General features: G+C 37.3%; 1 protein-coding gene across 1 annotated transcript; it reads left to right on the top strand.

The window, feature by feature from the left end:
* Positions 1 to 9,105: 9,105 nt before the first annotated feature.
* LOC147283523 (L10-interacting MYB domain-containing protein-like) lies at positions 9,106 to 15,164 on the top strand. Its single transcript, XM_086243986.1, has 5 exons — positions 9,106 to 9,459; positions 9,561 to 9,648; positions 10,253 to 10,341; positions 13,508 to 13,574; positions 14,794 to 15,164. Exons 1-5 carry the CDS (start codon positions 9,106 to 9,108, stop codon positions 15,162 to 15,164), a joined length of 969 nt encoding a protein of 322 aa, XP_086100112.1.
* Positions 15,165 to 16,882: the final 1,718 nt, after the last annotated feature.

The raw sequence follows: 16,882 nt of genomic DNA, 5'->3' as shown, positions 1-16,882 counted from the left end.
TGAGGTTGAAAAGAAATGTCTATGCGTAGCTTGATGAAAAAGGAAAAGAAATTGTGTTTAAGATTGTTTGTCGTTCCCTATAAAAAAAAAAAAAAAAAAAAAAAAAAAAAAAAAAAATTCAAAAATCAAAAATCAAAGGGAAGGGACGATTTCAAAAGATGGAAGTGGAAAGGTGTTCGAATTTGAGCTATGAGTACAAATTATGCAAAAAATGCCTCTATTGATTTCCTTGTGCAAATCCATAGTCTGTAGCCCTTTGTTTTCCCTTTCATTTCAATACCTTATCCTAACCTAAGCCTCCATTACAACCCACATAAAAGTCCTATTTGATCTTGGGAGAAATGTGGTTCATTATGTGGAGTCTAGATAAAAGGGAAGCTTATGGTTATTGATTTTGTTCCAAGTATTTTAATTCCTTCTATTGAGATCAATGTTTTTGTTTCTTTTTGCCTTTCTTTCATGATTAATATGTGAGCTTTTTGTATTTGTTTATCATATCATCTCTCACATATACTTGAGTGCACGTATTGACCCAATATCTGAGCGTTTTATTGTTGAGAGTATGCCTTAGTGAGAATTGAAGTTGAATCTATTTTGTGTATGCTGATTTAGTCTTGTTTGTCTAACCACTTGAGGTTGTGTCAAGGATGGTCTATATATTTCATGGAGGAATAAGGTATGTTAATTGAAGCATTATTAGAGATTGAGGAATAAATTCTATATGTATCTTGCTTGACTATGCTATTTATGGCTGTACAAATGAAGTCATGTGTTGGGATGTTTTGAGTCTGTCTTGAGTCTTTTCTTTGTTCTTTTTGCTCGAGGACTAGCAAAATCTAAGTTTGGGGGTGTGTTGAGTGCTCATTTTACACTACTTTATGATACTAACTCCCTAACTCAGAGTGCAAGAACTCGATATTTTGTGTGTTGTTAGTTTGTTTTTGTTCTTATAGGATAAAATGAGCAAAGAAGAGAAAAGGAGCCAAAAGGACCATTTTTAGACATTTCCTAGTCAAACTAGGAAAAGTGGAGAAATCCTGGTCAAACCAGGAAAGGGGCCGAAATCCTAGTCGAATGAGGATTCCTAGTCACACTAGGAAACATCAAGTCCAGAACCATCATTGCGGAGCCAGAAATGAGAAATCCTGATTGAAACAGAAAATCCTGGTTGAACTAGGAAACCTAACCCAACTAGGGAAAGGAGTCCTAATGACACTAGGAGACCCCAGGGGCAATATGGTCATTACGAGAAGTCGAAATGGATAAAGAATCCCTCATTTACAAGAAATCCTAGTTGCACTAGGAAATGTTGGTCAAAGTCAACTCCACAAAGTCAAGGTTCCTGAAGCTTCTAGAAGGTGGTGAACATCCATGGGAATAAATGGAGGGAAGAAATGAATTCGAATTCAAATGGTCAAGGGTCAACTATGAAAAGTCAACAAGTCAAATGGGCCATGGGCCTATGCAAATGCCGAAATATGAGGGGCCATGCATGCATGCATGCACCAGCCCAAGATGAAGCCCAATGCGCAAGCTAGAAGGTGGCAGCCATGAAGTGAAACCCTAGGGGGCTGGCGTGTGTCACTTAAGCCCAAGTCATGCAGCCCACAAGCCAAAGCCCAAGGAGTCCTAGTTGAAGAAAAAGTCAAAACCCTAGAAACTAGACACTAAATTTCGACAGTGATTCTGTATTTCTATAGATCGAATCAGATGTCATGCCATATATGGTTGGAAAGATACGGATGTTAGCTTCGCAGGGAATTTTACGGATGTCGATTCCGAGTTTTCTAGCTCAAGATATGGCCATTTTAGTGGAGGTAGCGCAGCAGTTCCGCGAGCTGAAAAAGGAGTTACGCCCAAAAAGAGCCCAAATCAGCCCAAGGCCCATGCTTGGCCGAAAATTATAAGCCTTGGTGTGCAAGGAATGCACTTATCCCACATTGAAGAGAAAGAGAAATCTCAGCCCCACTTCCCTCTATAAATATATCTCTAAAAATCAGAAAAGGGGTTCTGTTCTGAAGTTCTCTTCTCTCCTCTTTAATTTTCAGAAACCCTAGCTAGCCTCCTTCTCTTTCTTTTATTTTTCTGAAGCAAACCCTAGCAGCCACCATCTTTTTCTTTATTCTTCTTGTGCCGCAGCCACCTTCTCTCTATTTATTTTTCTTCTTTTCTTTTGTGGCCGAAACTAGCAGCCACCCTTTTCTCTTTGTGTTTCTTTTATTTTGTGCTGAACTGAAGAAGGAGGATCAAGTGAAGCCGCAGCCACCACCACCAAGTTGCGCCACCAAGCCGCAGCCACCTCCAGCAGCCACGCCATCACCACCTTGCTGCCACCTTGCCGAGCACCTCAGCCTCCTCGCCGTGGAGCCCAAGGCCGAGCAGCCCCATTACGCACCACCATTGCAGCCGCACCTCCACCTTGCTGCCCCGGCTTGATCTCTCTCCCTTTCTTTTATTTTCATTATTTTAATCATGCATTATTTATTTGTGAATTTAATTATGTGTAGCTGAATATTGGGCTAGGGCTAGGATGAAGCCCTAGCATTGCTGTTCACTTTTACTATGGATTATTAATATTTTGATTGTTTATATGTTGACAAATCTTGGATCTCTGTTTAAATTGAATCTATTTGTTTCGCATCTTTGACTGATCACCTTAGGTTGCATGCATCTAGATATATGTTGTGAAACTAAATAAGCTCGAAAGGATGATAGTTTCAATAGGCAACAAGTGGGTATCCTAAGATAATATTCATGAGAAAAGAGATCATAGATGACATACAGTACATTAATTTGGAGCCATGCGCTATGTGTTTGTCACTCTCACAGATCGTAACGACTCTTGCATGGGTAACAGCTGCCTTAGCTTAGAACTAGGGAACATGCAAGTTAACTGGCTAAGGAAGGCCCAAGAAGCTCTTAGTTTATGCACAGTAAGGGGAGTAATTGCTAAAAGTGACTAGCCAAACCTTTTAGTAGACGAACTTTGTCAACATGTTTATCTATTGATTGTTAATATCCATAGTAGAGTGAATGGTATGCTAGTGGTGGATTCTGACCCCTAGTGTTTCTTTATTATTGTTTTATCCAAATTCATTCAGTAGTTATTTTAAAGTTTTGTCATTTATCTGTTAGTCTTTTCCAGTCTCAAAAACCAATCAAAACCCCCCATTTGCGTGTGTGAGTTAGAGTTGATTTAATTGAATTTAATTAAGTTAGTGATCACAACACTAGTACAATTCCCTGTGGGATCGACCTCGTATTTGTAAGCTTTGCTACTCCGCGATTCGTGCACTTGCGAGTTAACCTAGAGCTCAGAAAAGGTTATTTAATTTGCTCTAGGAAAACATACAACACCACTTCCCTTGCCCAAAGCACCAATGCCTTCATGAACCGTACCGAGCAGCAGATGCAAGCCAATTCGAAGGCCATTGCACACTTGGAGAGTCAAATGGGTCAGATTGCCACTACTTTGGGTCAGAGAGAGAAGGGGAAATTACCAAGCCAGCCCATTGTCAACCCGAAGAATGAGGAGCATGTAAATGCTATTTTGAGGACTACTGCAAGAAAGAGAGTTAGAGTGGTCAAAACTAAGGAAGTGATTGAGATCAGTGATAGTGAGGAAGAGGAGGATCCGGAAATGATTGAAGAGAAAGCTGATACACGTGTGATTCCCCTCATTCCGGACATCGACATTGCTAAGTTTCCAGCAACCATGAGGGAGTTGAAGTCTATTGAGAAGAAGGTTGAGGAGCAAGGGCATAGTCACAACGTTCCTAGGAAGATTTGTGGTTATCTCTTTGCATCTTTTCCAAGCAAGAAGAAGGATCCGGGCTCGTTAGTCATACCTTGCAGCATAGGGGAGTATGAGATCGCCAATGCCTTAGTTGACAATGGCTCAGCTATCAATGTCATGCCGCTGGTTGTGTTCGAGAGGCTTGGATTTGAGGAGGCTGATTTGCAACCGTTTGATTTGGACATCCGCTTCGCCAACTCTTCAGTCCAGAAAGCCCGTGGTATGCTTGTGGATGTTTTGGTTAAATGTCGTAAATTACTAATTCCCTCTGATTTCATAGTGCTAGATGTTCCGAGACTTCCGGGCGACGTCTCTATTATTCTTGGGAGACCATTTTTGTGCACCTCTAACATGGAGTACAAAGCATTGGAGAGTACCATGAAGATTCGGCACTACACCAAGCAAGAGGTGTATTTGCTCACTTCCGAGATGCCAGAAAACGAGGAGATCACTTTTTATGGAGAGGAGAAGTCAGAGATGGAGAGCTTCTTCAGTTCGTTCCTAGGGAGTGCCGAGAGTAGTAATGGCAAAAAGAGGAAGAGGAAAGGACGCAAGTAAAGGATATGGCAATGTCAGGCTGAAAACAGAAAAAAAAAGCGCTTATTGGGAGGCAACCCAAGTTTTTGGTTTCGAATAATGGAGGAGGAGTCATCGAGGACCAAGGAGGCCGCGCCTACCCTTGGAGTGTCCACGCTTGCGTACGCAAGTAAACAGTTTCTTTATTTCGCTTCATAAGACAATTTCTCATTTTGGTGTGTTTGTTTGGTTTTGGATATTTGCAATTTCCCGTTTCGCTTAATTTGATCATTCTTGCATTTATTTCATATACATTGAGGGCAATGTATCATTTAAGTGTGGGGGGAAGGGCAATTGTCATTTGTTAGTGTTTTTAGGTTAGAACAAGTGTTTAGGGTGTTTTAAGTGTTTTTGAGTGTTTTTAGAAAAAGAAAAAAAAAATTTCATTTTTAGTGTTTAGGTGTTTTTAGGTTAGGAAAAAAAAAAAAAAATCTTTTTCTTTTGTTTTAAACTTAGGGTGTCAAAACCCACATCAAAATGCACGTTTTCATTAGATCTCATTCACCTTAGTGATGGATGTGATTCTTTAGAAGTGTGCGACATTGTTTTAAAAACAAAAAGTTTTTGAGTCATTTTGGTTGTTTCAGGTCGTTTTGAGTCCCCAACTAATGGATTTGAGTATGCATGATTGTTATGAGCATGTTTTAGTATTGTGTATATATTTGGTGTTCTTTTCATTCTAATAGTGTTCCATAACATATCTTGCAATTCTCTGTCATTTGGCCTTGTTGATATGAATTTAGGTTGTGATTAGCATTACTAATGATTATATGCATAATAGAGTAGACTTGCATGACCTAAGTGAGCTTTTGAGCCCTGTTCTTCAATTCTTGAGTGTTGCGCGCCACTCTAATTCTATCATTGTCATATAAGTCGTTGTTTTGATCTCATTGTCTTTCATTTGGTCATTTTCTTGGAATATGCATAATCTTGAATCAATGAGCTAGAACTCTTTTCTTGTGTACGCAAAAGCATGCCGTATTTGCATAACTCTTGAGAAATGAATTTAGGCCCTGTTTGTGTACCCCATAGCCTGAAAGCCTACCCATTACATGTTTTATCCTTAGTTACCCATTTTGAGCCTTTTAAGCCGTTTTCTTTGTTACCCCATACCAAACCCTAAGTTTGGGGGTGCTACACCCCTTTTACCCGTTTTACCCTTTTTATGGTATTGCAAGTTGTTTATATGTTGATTGAGGTGAAAAAGAAGTGAAAATGCATAGCTTATACAAAAATGTGTCAGAAAAGTATGTATGCCGTGCCCAAAGAAAAGAAAAAGAAAAGAAATCAAAGAACAGAGATGGGACGGTTTCAAAAGAAAAAAATGAGCAAAAAGAGCTCAAATTGAGCTATGAAGTGCAAAGAAGCAAAGTGTACCTCAGAATGTTCTACTGGTGCTTGAAATTCCATGAATTTAGCCCTTTGTGTTTCCATTTCATTTCAATACCCTATCCTAGCCTAAGCCTTCATTATAACCCTATTAAAGTCCTAGCTGATCTCAAGAGGTGTGTATTATACTTATGTGGAGTCTATTTGAGAAGGGAGCCTATGGTCATTGATTCTATTTCAAGCATTTGGATTCCTTTCATGAGATCAGTATTTCTTTCTAAAATGTGCCTTTATTTCATGTACATATGTGAGCTAATTGTTTTTGTTACATATTTCCTCTCACATATACTTTTGAGTGCTCATATCAACCCAATTCTTGAGTGTTTATCATTGAGAGTATGCCATAGTAAGGATTGGAGTTGAATCTATTATGTATGTATTGATTTAGTTTTGTTTGTCTAATACTTGGATTTGTGTCAAGAATGGCCTATATGACAACAGAGGAGCGAGGTATGTTATTTGAAATGTTATTAGAATTTGGAGAATACAATGTATATGCCTTGCTTTCCTATGTGATTAATGGTTGTGCGCATGAATTCAGTTGTTGGGATGTTAGAGTCAGTCTTGAGTCTTTTCTTTCTTTTATTTGCTCGAGGACTAGCAAAATCTAAGTTTGGGGGTGTGATGAGTGTGCATTTTGCATCACTTTATGATACTAATTCCTTAACCTAGAGTGTTAGAACTCGCTATTTTGTGTTTCTTGTCTTGTTTTTGTGTTTTCAGGTCAAATGAAGCAGAAATGAGAAAAAGAAGCAAATGGAGCCATTTTGAGACATTTCCTGGTCAAACCAGGAAAACGAGTGAAATCCTGGTCAAACCAGGAAAAGTGCAGAAATCCTAGTCAAATGAGGATTCCTAGTCACACTAGGAAACATCAAGTCCAGAACCATCATTGCGGAGCCAGAAATGTGAAATCCTGATTCGAACAGGAAATCCTGGTTGAATTAGGAAACCTAACCCAACTAGGGAAAGGAGTCCTAGTGACACTAGGAGACCCCAGGGGCAATATGGTCATTACGAGAAGTCGAAATGGATAAGGAATCTCTCATTTTCAAGGAATCCTAGTTGCACCAGGAAATGTTGTTCAAGGTTCCAGAAGCTTCCAGAAGGTGGTGGACATCCATGGAAATGAATGGAGGGAAGAAATGAATTTGAATTCTGATGGAAATGAGGGGCAAAATGGGAAGTCAAAAGTGGAAGGCCCATGGGCCCTAGGGATGCCGAACCAAGGTGGGCCATGCCTGCACATGCATGGGCCCAAACCCTAGTAGCCCAAAGGCCATGCGCAAGGAGGAAGATAGCAGCCCATGCATGCGCATGCATGCCATGCAAACCCTAGCAGCCAAGGAGCCATGCGCAAGCCCAAGGTGGAAGCCCATGGAGTGAAACCCTAGCCCATCTTGTGCAAGCCACTGAAGCCCAACATGGAAGCCCAACATGCAAGCCCAAAGCCCAAGACTACCAGCCCATGCGCAAGGGAGGGACCCTAGCTAGGCTAGGCGTGAGCCACTCAAGCCCAAAGGGAGCAGCCCAACACGCAAGGCCTTGATGCAGGTAGCCCTAGCTGAAGCCGCAAGCAACTAGGAGATGCAAACCCTAGCAGCCGCAAGTTTGCTCCTCCTTGCCTCTCAAGGAATGCTTCTCTATATAAAGCCCCTTCATTCAGAACCCTAGCATCACTTTTTGCACCTACACACTCCAGCCGAAAATTCTCTCTTCTCCTAGTTTTATTTTTCTGTTTTAGGTTTTTAGTTTCAGCTTCTATTTTTGTGAGGATTAGCCGAGGGGCGTGGAAGCAAGGAAGGAGGACCCTTTGCCGCAAGCCCTAGCTCACCCCAGCCGTGAGCCAATTGCTTGTGGAGGTTGCCTTCTCTCTTGCCTTGCCGAAGCCCTCTCACTTGTTTTCTTTAATTTTTCTTCTAGTTTTCTGATTCCATGTTAGTTTATGCTTCTGAATTAATTATCTTGTGACTCTGAATTTATTTAATTAAGTTTCTAAATTTCATTAGTTATAGCTTTGGTTCTGATTTTATTTAGTTGTTTATGTTCATGCAATTTAATTTATGCAATCTAGTTTAGTTGTTTAGTTGTGCCTTTAATTTTGTATTTCTGATTTCAATTACTGTGAGCCTTTAAATTCATTAACTTTGCGTTTCTGATTTCCTTTTACAAGCACGAATTGGGATTTTGTTTATTTGTTGCTGTTTTGTTTTTATTTATTTAATTTAATTATGTAGTTTAGTTATTCTATCTTGCATGTTAGTTGTAGGTTGATTAATGGATTTGCATGTTCTAACAAATCGTTTATCCGTCTCTTGGTCTGTTAGTTTGATGTTTGCGCGTATTAAATTTCCACTATCTATTAGAACCCCCGTCACTAGTTGTTTGCATCCTTTGACTGGCCACCTTTGGGTAATTGCATCTAGTTTATCTGTTAGGTTTAGCTGTGAAATAGTCAAAGACACTAAACCACAAGTAACAAGGGAATAAGGGATTATTCTTGGTAGTGGGGTTGGGCGACCTCTATAAGGAAATAGTCAAAGCTTGTATGTTGTGCATGTTTGACGTTCTCATAAAACTTAATGACTCCTGCATGGGTAACAGCTGCCTTAGCTTGAACTAGGGAACATGTAGGTTAACTGGCTAAGGAAGGCCCAAGAAGCTCTTAGTTTATGCATTAGGAGAACAATGGCGAGAAAGTAACTAGCCAAACCTTTTTAGTTGTCAAACTTTAATATGTTGTGTTCAAATTAACTGTCATTAGCCTTGGATGGTTATTGCATGCTTATCTGATTTGAAACTGAAAACTCAACATTGCTAGATAGAATAAAGTGTGTGTGCGTGTGGTGATGTGTGCGTGTGTTCCATCTTTCCAAAACCCCCCATTTAGTTATTCTAGTGATTAATTGCATTGATTTATTGTATATTAACCATTCCCTGTGGGATCGACCTCGTGCTTGTACACTTTGCTACTGATGCGATTCGTGCACTTGCGAGTAAACTTAGAATGAGATAATTGTTTATTTTGTTCTAAGAAAACATATCAACAGAAACTTGGCCTGGGGGATTACATGCAGCAAGTTAATTACATAACTTCCAAAGAACATTACAAGTAAGTTCCTTCATCCTGCTTTATATACACCTACACATGAAACTTATTTTCTTTATAAATTCCAATAAAACATTTTATCTTGGGAAAGCTCTATCACTGAATTCAGATAAGAACAAACATTGCAATTTGGTGACTTCTTTGAAACATTGCAATTTTATCTCGTCTTATCTTGTGTGCATATGTTGGTGACTTCTTTGAAATTTTTCTTCATTTTTTTTCTTGCTAAATAGAAATGTCTAAGAATATAGTTAAGCCATCACAAGAGGAATCTATGGAAGAAAATGAGAAACATGGAAAGGCACATTGGGATGATGCTGCTGTTGATGCATTTGTCAAAATTTGTGTTGATGAGACATTAGCTGGAAATTGCAAATGTGGTAAGCTTGGATGGAAAAATGTTATTAAAAAATTTAATGATCTTACTCAAAGGACCTACATCTTTAAACAACTCAAGAACAAATGGACTGCTCTCAAGAAAGAATGGCAAATATGGATATCTTTGGTTGGAAAAGAGACTGGCTTAGGGTGGGATCATGCGAAGCAAACTATCAAGGCTACTGACGAATGGTGGGACAAAAAATTAAAGGTGAATTTGTTATCTTTGTTACAAATAAATTAGTTCTTAAACCAAATACTTAATTTATAGTTTTGCATGAATTTTATTAATTTTAGTTCATATTATTGTAGGAGAATCCTGATGCGGGAAAATTTCGAAAAAATGGATTGAGGAATGCTGATCAATTAGACATTTTGTTTAAAGATATTGCTGTTACAGGTGAATGTGCTTAGGCATCCTCGCAAGGTTTAGGGGCACATGATGTTGACAATGATCAAATTTTGGGAGAACGAATTGACAAGGTTATAATAGATGGTCAAGATGACCAAGAGTATGCTATAGAGTTTAATAATCACTACTACAATAATGTAAATAGACAACACTTAATAGATAACGGTTTTGTTAAAACTGTTGTGTAGTTTCAAAGCATAACGGTTTTTTAAAAAACTGTTGTCTTAATACATGAAATCTCATGATTTTTGGGCCGTTGACTGTTTATGTTTTGTCTAAACAACGTTTTTAATTTTTAAGCATTGTGTAAGCGAGAGATTTATAAAAAACCGGTGTACAGTGATTTCATTAAAAAAATTACTGTAGCTTAGGCCGGTTGTGTAATGTCCCATTCCTTATATTTTCACATTACCTCTATCACTCAGTCGAAATCCCTCTCCTTCTCAAACCTCTCGATCTGCTCTCTCTCTCTCTCTCTCTCTCTCTACCACTATCAAACTCTCTCTGTCCTGTCGCACCCCCTCCTCCTAGTCCAGCCAAACTCTCTATGTCTCTGTCTCTGTCTCTGTCTTATTTCTCTTCTTCATTTTAGCCACCATGATTACAATTAAACAGATTTCATTCCCACTTCCAGAAAACCCCAAAAAAATTAGGGATTTTGATACCCACTTCAAGATTAAGGTAAGATTCGCAATCGGATACACGAAAAGCTCACGGAGTGGAAGGTCAATCCTCTGGCAGGTTTCAACGTTCTAGTCTTGGCCCCGACGGTAAGTTTTGAGCTTCGCTTGTTGGTAATTCCATCTGGGTTTGTGTGTTTTTGCGCGAATCAAGCTGGAGCAGCAGTGTTGTTTCCTCTACTACAGTTGTTCTTCCACCGTGTTGAAGTTTCATCGGGTTTTACTTATCTTTCTGTCTATTTCCTGATTAGGTTCTTCTTCAAAGTTAGGGTTTTCTTCTCCTTTTTGTTTAAATTTCGGTTTAGATGTTTTAATTTTGGGGGTTTTGTATTTTTGTTTGCTGGGTTTTTTTTTTTCTTTGGTGTGATGGTTATCTTGTGAACTTTTTTAATTTTTTTTGGGCTAAGTTGTGATTTAGTTTTCTGGGTTTTTGATTTTGATTTTTGTGGTCACTTTTGGCAAATCTTTTTGTTTTATACCTTCTAAGAAAGGGAGATCGAAGAAAAAAGCCTTATGTTACAGGAAATAGAGGAGTTTTAATTTTATTTTTTCCTGGGGAGTCTTTACAAAATAACATGTCAGAGAATTGAGTTCATGAGTAAGGCATTGTTGTAACTGGGCATACTTCCTTAGATTAGGGACCCTCAATAGTTCTACATAGCTCCAAATCATTGTTTTTGATTTCCAAATCTGATGGATCTAGTAATTTGTAGTAAAAATTTAACTTGTATACTTGGGTTTGTTTTGTCTTGGCCCTTATTTTGAATGGCCTGCATTTTGCAGAATTAATGTTACAACTAATATAGCAGAGTGGGGAGGTTTAAAGATTGGGAAATTGGACACTAATATAGCAGAGAAAAAGAGAGATAGAGAGATAAAAGAGAGGGAGAGAAAGAGAGATAGATGAAGAGATAAGGAGACTTCATGATTGAAATCTGAAAGCAGGGGTTGGAATATGGAGGACTAGCTAGATGGTGATAAATAAATTATAATAAAATAATGGGTTAAATAAAGGTTAAGAAGAACATGGTTGCAAATTGGAAGCAGCAAGAACCCCTCTCCTCTAATTTTGAAAGCAAGCCAATTCCTTTTGACTGGAGGCAAAGAACAATAACAAAGCAATCGGCATAGGCAAGATCACTTTACGCATGTCTATTTTTGCATCTTTTTTATCTCTCTTTCTTATCTCTTTGTTCAGAAAATAAATATTTGGTGAAAGCAACCACTTACTAGCTGTCTCATGTGCAAGCTAGACTATTTTCTTTTGGGTTAACTTGATCTTGTATCTACTTTTGGGCTGACTTGAACTTGTTTGCCATGTGTATTTGTAGACTTTGCAGCATCTAAGAAAACTTGCAGCAAACATTGCTACGTGGGGCTTGGAGCAAGAGAAATAATTTTTTTATTTCTTTGGTAGTTTAATCCTTTTCACATGTCCTCTTTTTGCTGACTTTGGATTTCCATACTTTTCCTTTGTCTTATACCAACAGTAGCTGACCCTTTTTATTAATTTGCAGGTGTCAACTAACTCAAAAGGAATTCAATACCCCCATAGTCCTCCACGTGAGACTTCAAAGAGTGAGGTTCCTTTTCTTTATAATGGACATAATTTCTCCATCCATTTTTCTTTCTTGTTGTCTTTTTTTTCCCCATTCTCTAATACATACTGTTTTTTTGTTTCGGCAGAGAGGGAAGAGAAGAGACCCTGTTCTTGATTTATTTCTCCAGGTGCCGACTGCCTCTTTTTTGTTTTGCTATTTTTTTTTTTTCACATGACTTTGTTGAAAACCTGCTCTTTCATCTTGCTGCAAACCACTCCAAAATTAAGACTTAAGACACAAAGAAAATGAGTCACTCCTCTTTTATCTTGATGGCTGCAATCCCTATTTTATTTTTTTTCTTTTAGCAAATCACAAGACTAGCTTGTGTTATTTTCCTGCAGGAAAGGTGCCGAAGCAAGCCATATCTCCTTTGGAATTTAAAGTGAAAGGTCATACCTCCATATATATATTCATATGTATATATATATCTCCTTTTATCTTGATGGCTGCAATCCCTATTTTATTTTTTTTCTTTTAGCAAATCACAAGACTAGCTTGTGTTATTTTCCTGCAGGAAAGGTGCCGAAGCAAGCCATATCTCCTTTGGAATTTAAAGTGAAAGGTCATACCTCCATATATATATATATTCATATGTATCTTTACATCCAAGAAAAGAATGTGTATTCCTCAGTGGCTCTTGTTATTTGAATTGCCTTGTGATTTGGAAGTCGCTTGTTCTCTTTTATTTTTGATTTTTTTTCTTTGGTGTATTTAGGTTACTCATTTTACATATGCTTATCATTTGTTGTGTTGTTGTGCACCTATGATAGTTTATTTTTGAAAATCTCACCTTTCTTTGGGTCATGCAACTCTTTTCTTGGACCTATGCTTAGATTTATCCTGTTTGTTTTGTCATGTTGACCAATTGATTGGTGACTTGCACTTTGATGAAATTGATTAATTGGCTAGCAAATTTCCTGAATTTTTGTAACTTCTAAACAGATATTGGGGTTCACTTTTTTTGTGTAGACGTCATAAGTGGAATTAAGGTCTTTCATCTAATTAAGCTTGCATGCTAAAATTATTTCAATCTTACCAAATCAAAATAGACATTTGAACAATTTCCTGCTGTCTACTAAACTTTGCCCAGGTTTGAATGTTGAATGTTGGTATACTGCATGTGTTACAGTGTGCATGTTTCATGGTGTCATGACAACATAATGGTTTGGCTGCAACCTCATTACACTTAGGACATGTTTCATTTTGTTTAAAATGTGGTTTGGATCAATTGTGTAAAAACCCTTGTTAATTATGATGATGATGGATTAACTTGATGGTTATGACAGGTTAATTGTTTTTTAAGTCAATTAGATCATTAATTTGATGGTTGATGATTAACTTGATGGTTATGGCAGGTTAATTGTTTTTTAAGTCACTTAGATCATTATTTTGATGGTTTGTTCTTGCTTTGTATGTTTGTTCTTTGGTTCAGGGGTTTCCCCTGCTCCTTTTTTTTATTGATTCATTCAATTACTAAAAAAAAAGGTTAATTAAACAAAAATGTTGAATTTCTTATTGGTGTATTCCCTTATGTTAATCACTTTGTTACTCCATGGTTAATTTCAGTGGGAAAGGAGAAAGGACAACACCTACTCACAGGACCAGATTGATGAAGTACGCACTGAATGGGCAGGTTTTCTGGTGCGCTATATGTAGATCCAATACGTACTCCTCACTTCCCTAAGTCCGCTGGCTGGGTTTAACAAGCATTTTTTGGTAAATATTTTGTATAGCTAACTGGCTAGACTGTGTAGACATGCAATATTATGATGGAAGCAGTTCATTGACTAGCTAATCTTGCAAAGTCAGATATTTTGGTATTTATATGACTGACTTTGCACGATTACTTAGGTGAGACCATGTCATCCCTAGCTTTATAGTTTTTGTAATCAACAAGTACTTTTTGTAGTTATCAAGTTACTTATAATTTTTTGGGCTATACATTAATTGGCAAGGGATGTGTGAATGAGTTTGTTATCATGATCGACTTTATAAACTCCAATTCCAATTTAATGAATTCATGGATCTTTTTGAGTTATCAATATTTGTGGATTACTTTGGATGCAACAAGCAGGGATTTAGTGGGATTTAATTCCAATTGGATATGCAAGCAGGGAATTAATGGGGATTCAATTGGATGCAAGCAGAGATATTAAAATGTGAATCAAACAAACAACAGTTTTCAATTTAAAAAAATTATGTTAATTAATCCTAGACAACGGTTTTAGTTAAATAACCATTGTATAACACACCTACTAACAACAGTTAAAACGTTTAGGGTTTAGGATTAACCAAAAAATTGATGTGTATCATCTATCTATACAACATTTTTGAAAAAAAATTACTTGTCATACACATAACTTAACATCACATATAGTTAAAAGAAGTTGTGGAGAATATGATTACCCAACGGTTTTAAGGTATAAAATGATATGTATAAGTAAATAAAAAAAAAACATGTTTTAGTAAAAACTGTTGTTGAGTTTCTTATGTACCAACATTCATGCCAGTTTTATACTTAATTATGCAACGGTGTTTCTTAAAACGGATGTTTAATAATACTTTGGACAACATTTATAGCACATAAGTTTTGTCAAATCATTACTAATACAATAGTTTTGTATCTGTAAACGTTGTGTATTTGGTTTCAACACAACCGTTTAAGATGAATATCATGCATTTTGGTGGATACTAGACAACAGTTTTAAATTATAACTGTTGTATTAATCCATTTAGATAACGGGTTTTTACCGTTGTCTAAATATGCTATAGTCGTCACTCGCCTAGACGACGAAATTTTGGGTAAATAGACAACGGTTTTTTACCGTTGTCTATTAACTTCATTGTTGTAGTGAATGGACTTGAGAATATAGTTGAAACAAACACTTTTTCCCCAAATACTAAGATTGCAACACATGATAATGAGAAAAAAAGGAAAAGAGACTATAAGAAACCTTCAATTGGAGTTAAGGAGTCGAAGCAATTAGATGCTCTTATGAATGCAGTAGCAAATCAGAGTAGCACTTTTAGAAACAAAGACAAGTCTGGTTGTAGCATTGAGGAAGTGATGGAAGTTGTTGACGGGATGGCTGAAATAGTTAATGATGGGGAGCTTTTTATAAAAGCAGCAGATATCTTGACTGAAAGGAAGAATAGAGAGATGTTTGTTGCATTAAAGCAATCAGATCGACAAATTATGTGGCTGAAAAGCAAGAAAGTTTAATGTGCCTCACCTTTTAGTTTATTAATTGTCATTTTTCTTAAGGATTATTGTGTTATTTACTTCTGTCATTTATTTTGGTCCAATTATTAGATGATGGATTTTGTTGAACAATAATTTTTATTTGGATGATAAAATTTATAATGATGACTGTAACGCCCCGAATCTCGGGCCCATAAATACATTGAAACTTTGACATTTAAACCTCTTTTCAAAGAATGAGTCATGCGCTTAACATAATAAATAAATACATTTGATAAATCAGAGTGTGAGCCTAAAACATTTATGTAAAATTCACTGTATAAAATCAGTTAAATCAAATTAAAATGGGTCCCACTGCCTCGACTTCTCCTCACTGCCTCCTCAGCCTACTTAACCTGCAAAACAACTACAACCACACTGCACCATGTCCATGGTACACCGGGTCATTCAAACAAACAACCCGGTAAGCTCACTAGACCTCGTATGAGTGAAATGACGTAATAATAATTATCCTCAATAATATTCTCAATTCCCATACTAAAAAATAATCCACAAGAATATCCATAATCACTCAATCACAAAACAATTTCATCGCCAATCATCCAAGCATCAAGATAAACAATAGTTCCTCATATTCACATCAAATTCCACAAATAATAATAATCATTCTGCAAGTCAATTACTTAGTCATCAACTATTAACCTCAACCTCAAATCATTCCCGTCTTAATTTATAACCTCAAATCATTCCCGTCTTAATTTATAACCTCAAATCATAATTACCATCACTTCCATTCTCGATTCAAGCCTAGACTTTACCAAGTCCTAGCCAAACCGAATCCTAGCAAAGATATGCACACAAGCACTCAAAGCAACAAAACAAACTATCTAATTTCACTCACGTCGCTCTTTGGAAACCTCCAACTTTAAAACTATTTCTCAAATCCATTCTTTAAATCATCTCAATACTGTAATGACCTCTGAAGAACGATTGATACTCTCAAAATACTTCACAATTGAAACCTCACTCCACAAACTGTAAATCGCTCGCCACTTCCCGTGCAAAGCGAATTGATGCACGGTGTTCACTAGTTTTTTAGCCAAGGTTGGCCAAAAGTGATTTTTGGTCCGTTTGGATGTGATTGTGCGGGGCGTGCCACTATTGGGCCTCAGACTAGGCCACAATAGAAATTGGGATGATAATGTTGGGGTTTTGCGCTTAAATCTGAAATCCAATCTAACGATTGTGCGGCCAAGCTAGGAACCACTCTTGGCCTGGATTCTTTTCTAGCCTCGGGGACAAGGCTTTAGTCGGAATCGGAGTCCGAGTCGCGTCTCGGCCTCCTTAGAACAGTGTTGTTGAATTCGTGAATGCAATGATGAAATTGGCCAAAAAGATAAAAGAAACTATGGACGATAAAATTATACTGAAACTCAACGCTATTATTGCCAACTAAATCAACTTCAATATTAAAAAGAACAATAAACAAAATAAACATTTATGTATTGAGTAAAGAACTTGAACAAGAATTAAAATAGAAACGATCCAATTGCATGAAACTAAAGTGCATAAAATAAATCGATACCACAATCCTTGTGAAGGCAATGGCAGAGCTACAAACCTAATGATCTTGAGACTAAAGTTATGAGAAACCTAAAAGCAACTCGAATGGTAGCAACTAAAAAGAAATTGAAAGCAAAAGAACTTTGAGAGATTCTTGAGATTTGAGTATCTGGGTG

The sequence above is a fragment of the Dryas octopetala genome, chromosome 5 (genome assembly GCF_963921425.1).
Source record: "Dryas octopetala chromosome 5, drDryOcto1.1, whole genome shotgun sequence".
NCBI classification, from domain to species: domain Eukaryota; kingdom Viridiplantae; phylum Streptophyta; class Magnoliopsida; order Rosales; family Rosaceae; genus Dryas; species Dryas octopetala.
The sequence above is the reverse complement of the archived record's forward strand: the minus strand, read 5'-3'. Positions and strand labels throughout refer to the sequence as shown.

What these genes read in the sequence shown, in the direction of transcription:
- LOC147283523 (XM_086243986.1), top strand. Translation starts at nt 9,106, where the DNA reads ATGTCTAAGAATATAGTTAAGCCATCACAAGAGGAATCTATGGAAGAA. An exon ending in GGTGGGACAAAAAATTAAAG is followed by an intron (nt 9,460 to 9,560) that starts GTGAATTTGTTA and finishes ATATTATTGTAG; the next exon opens with GAGAATCCTGATGCGGGAAA. An exon ending in AGTACGCACTGAATGGGCAG is followed by an intron (nt 13,575 to 14,793) that starts GTTTTCTGGTGC and finishes TCATTGTTGTAG; the next exon opens with TGAATGGACTTGAGAATATA.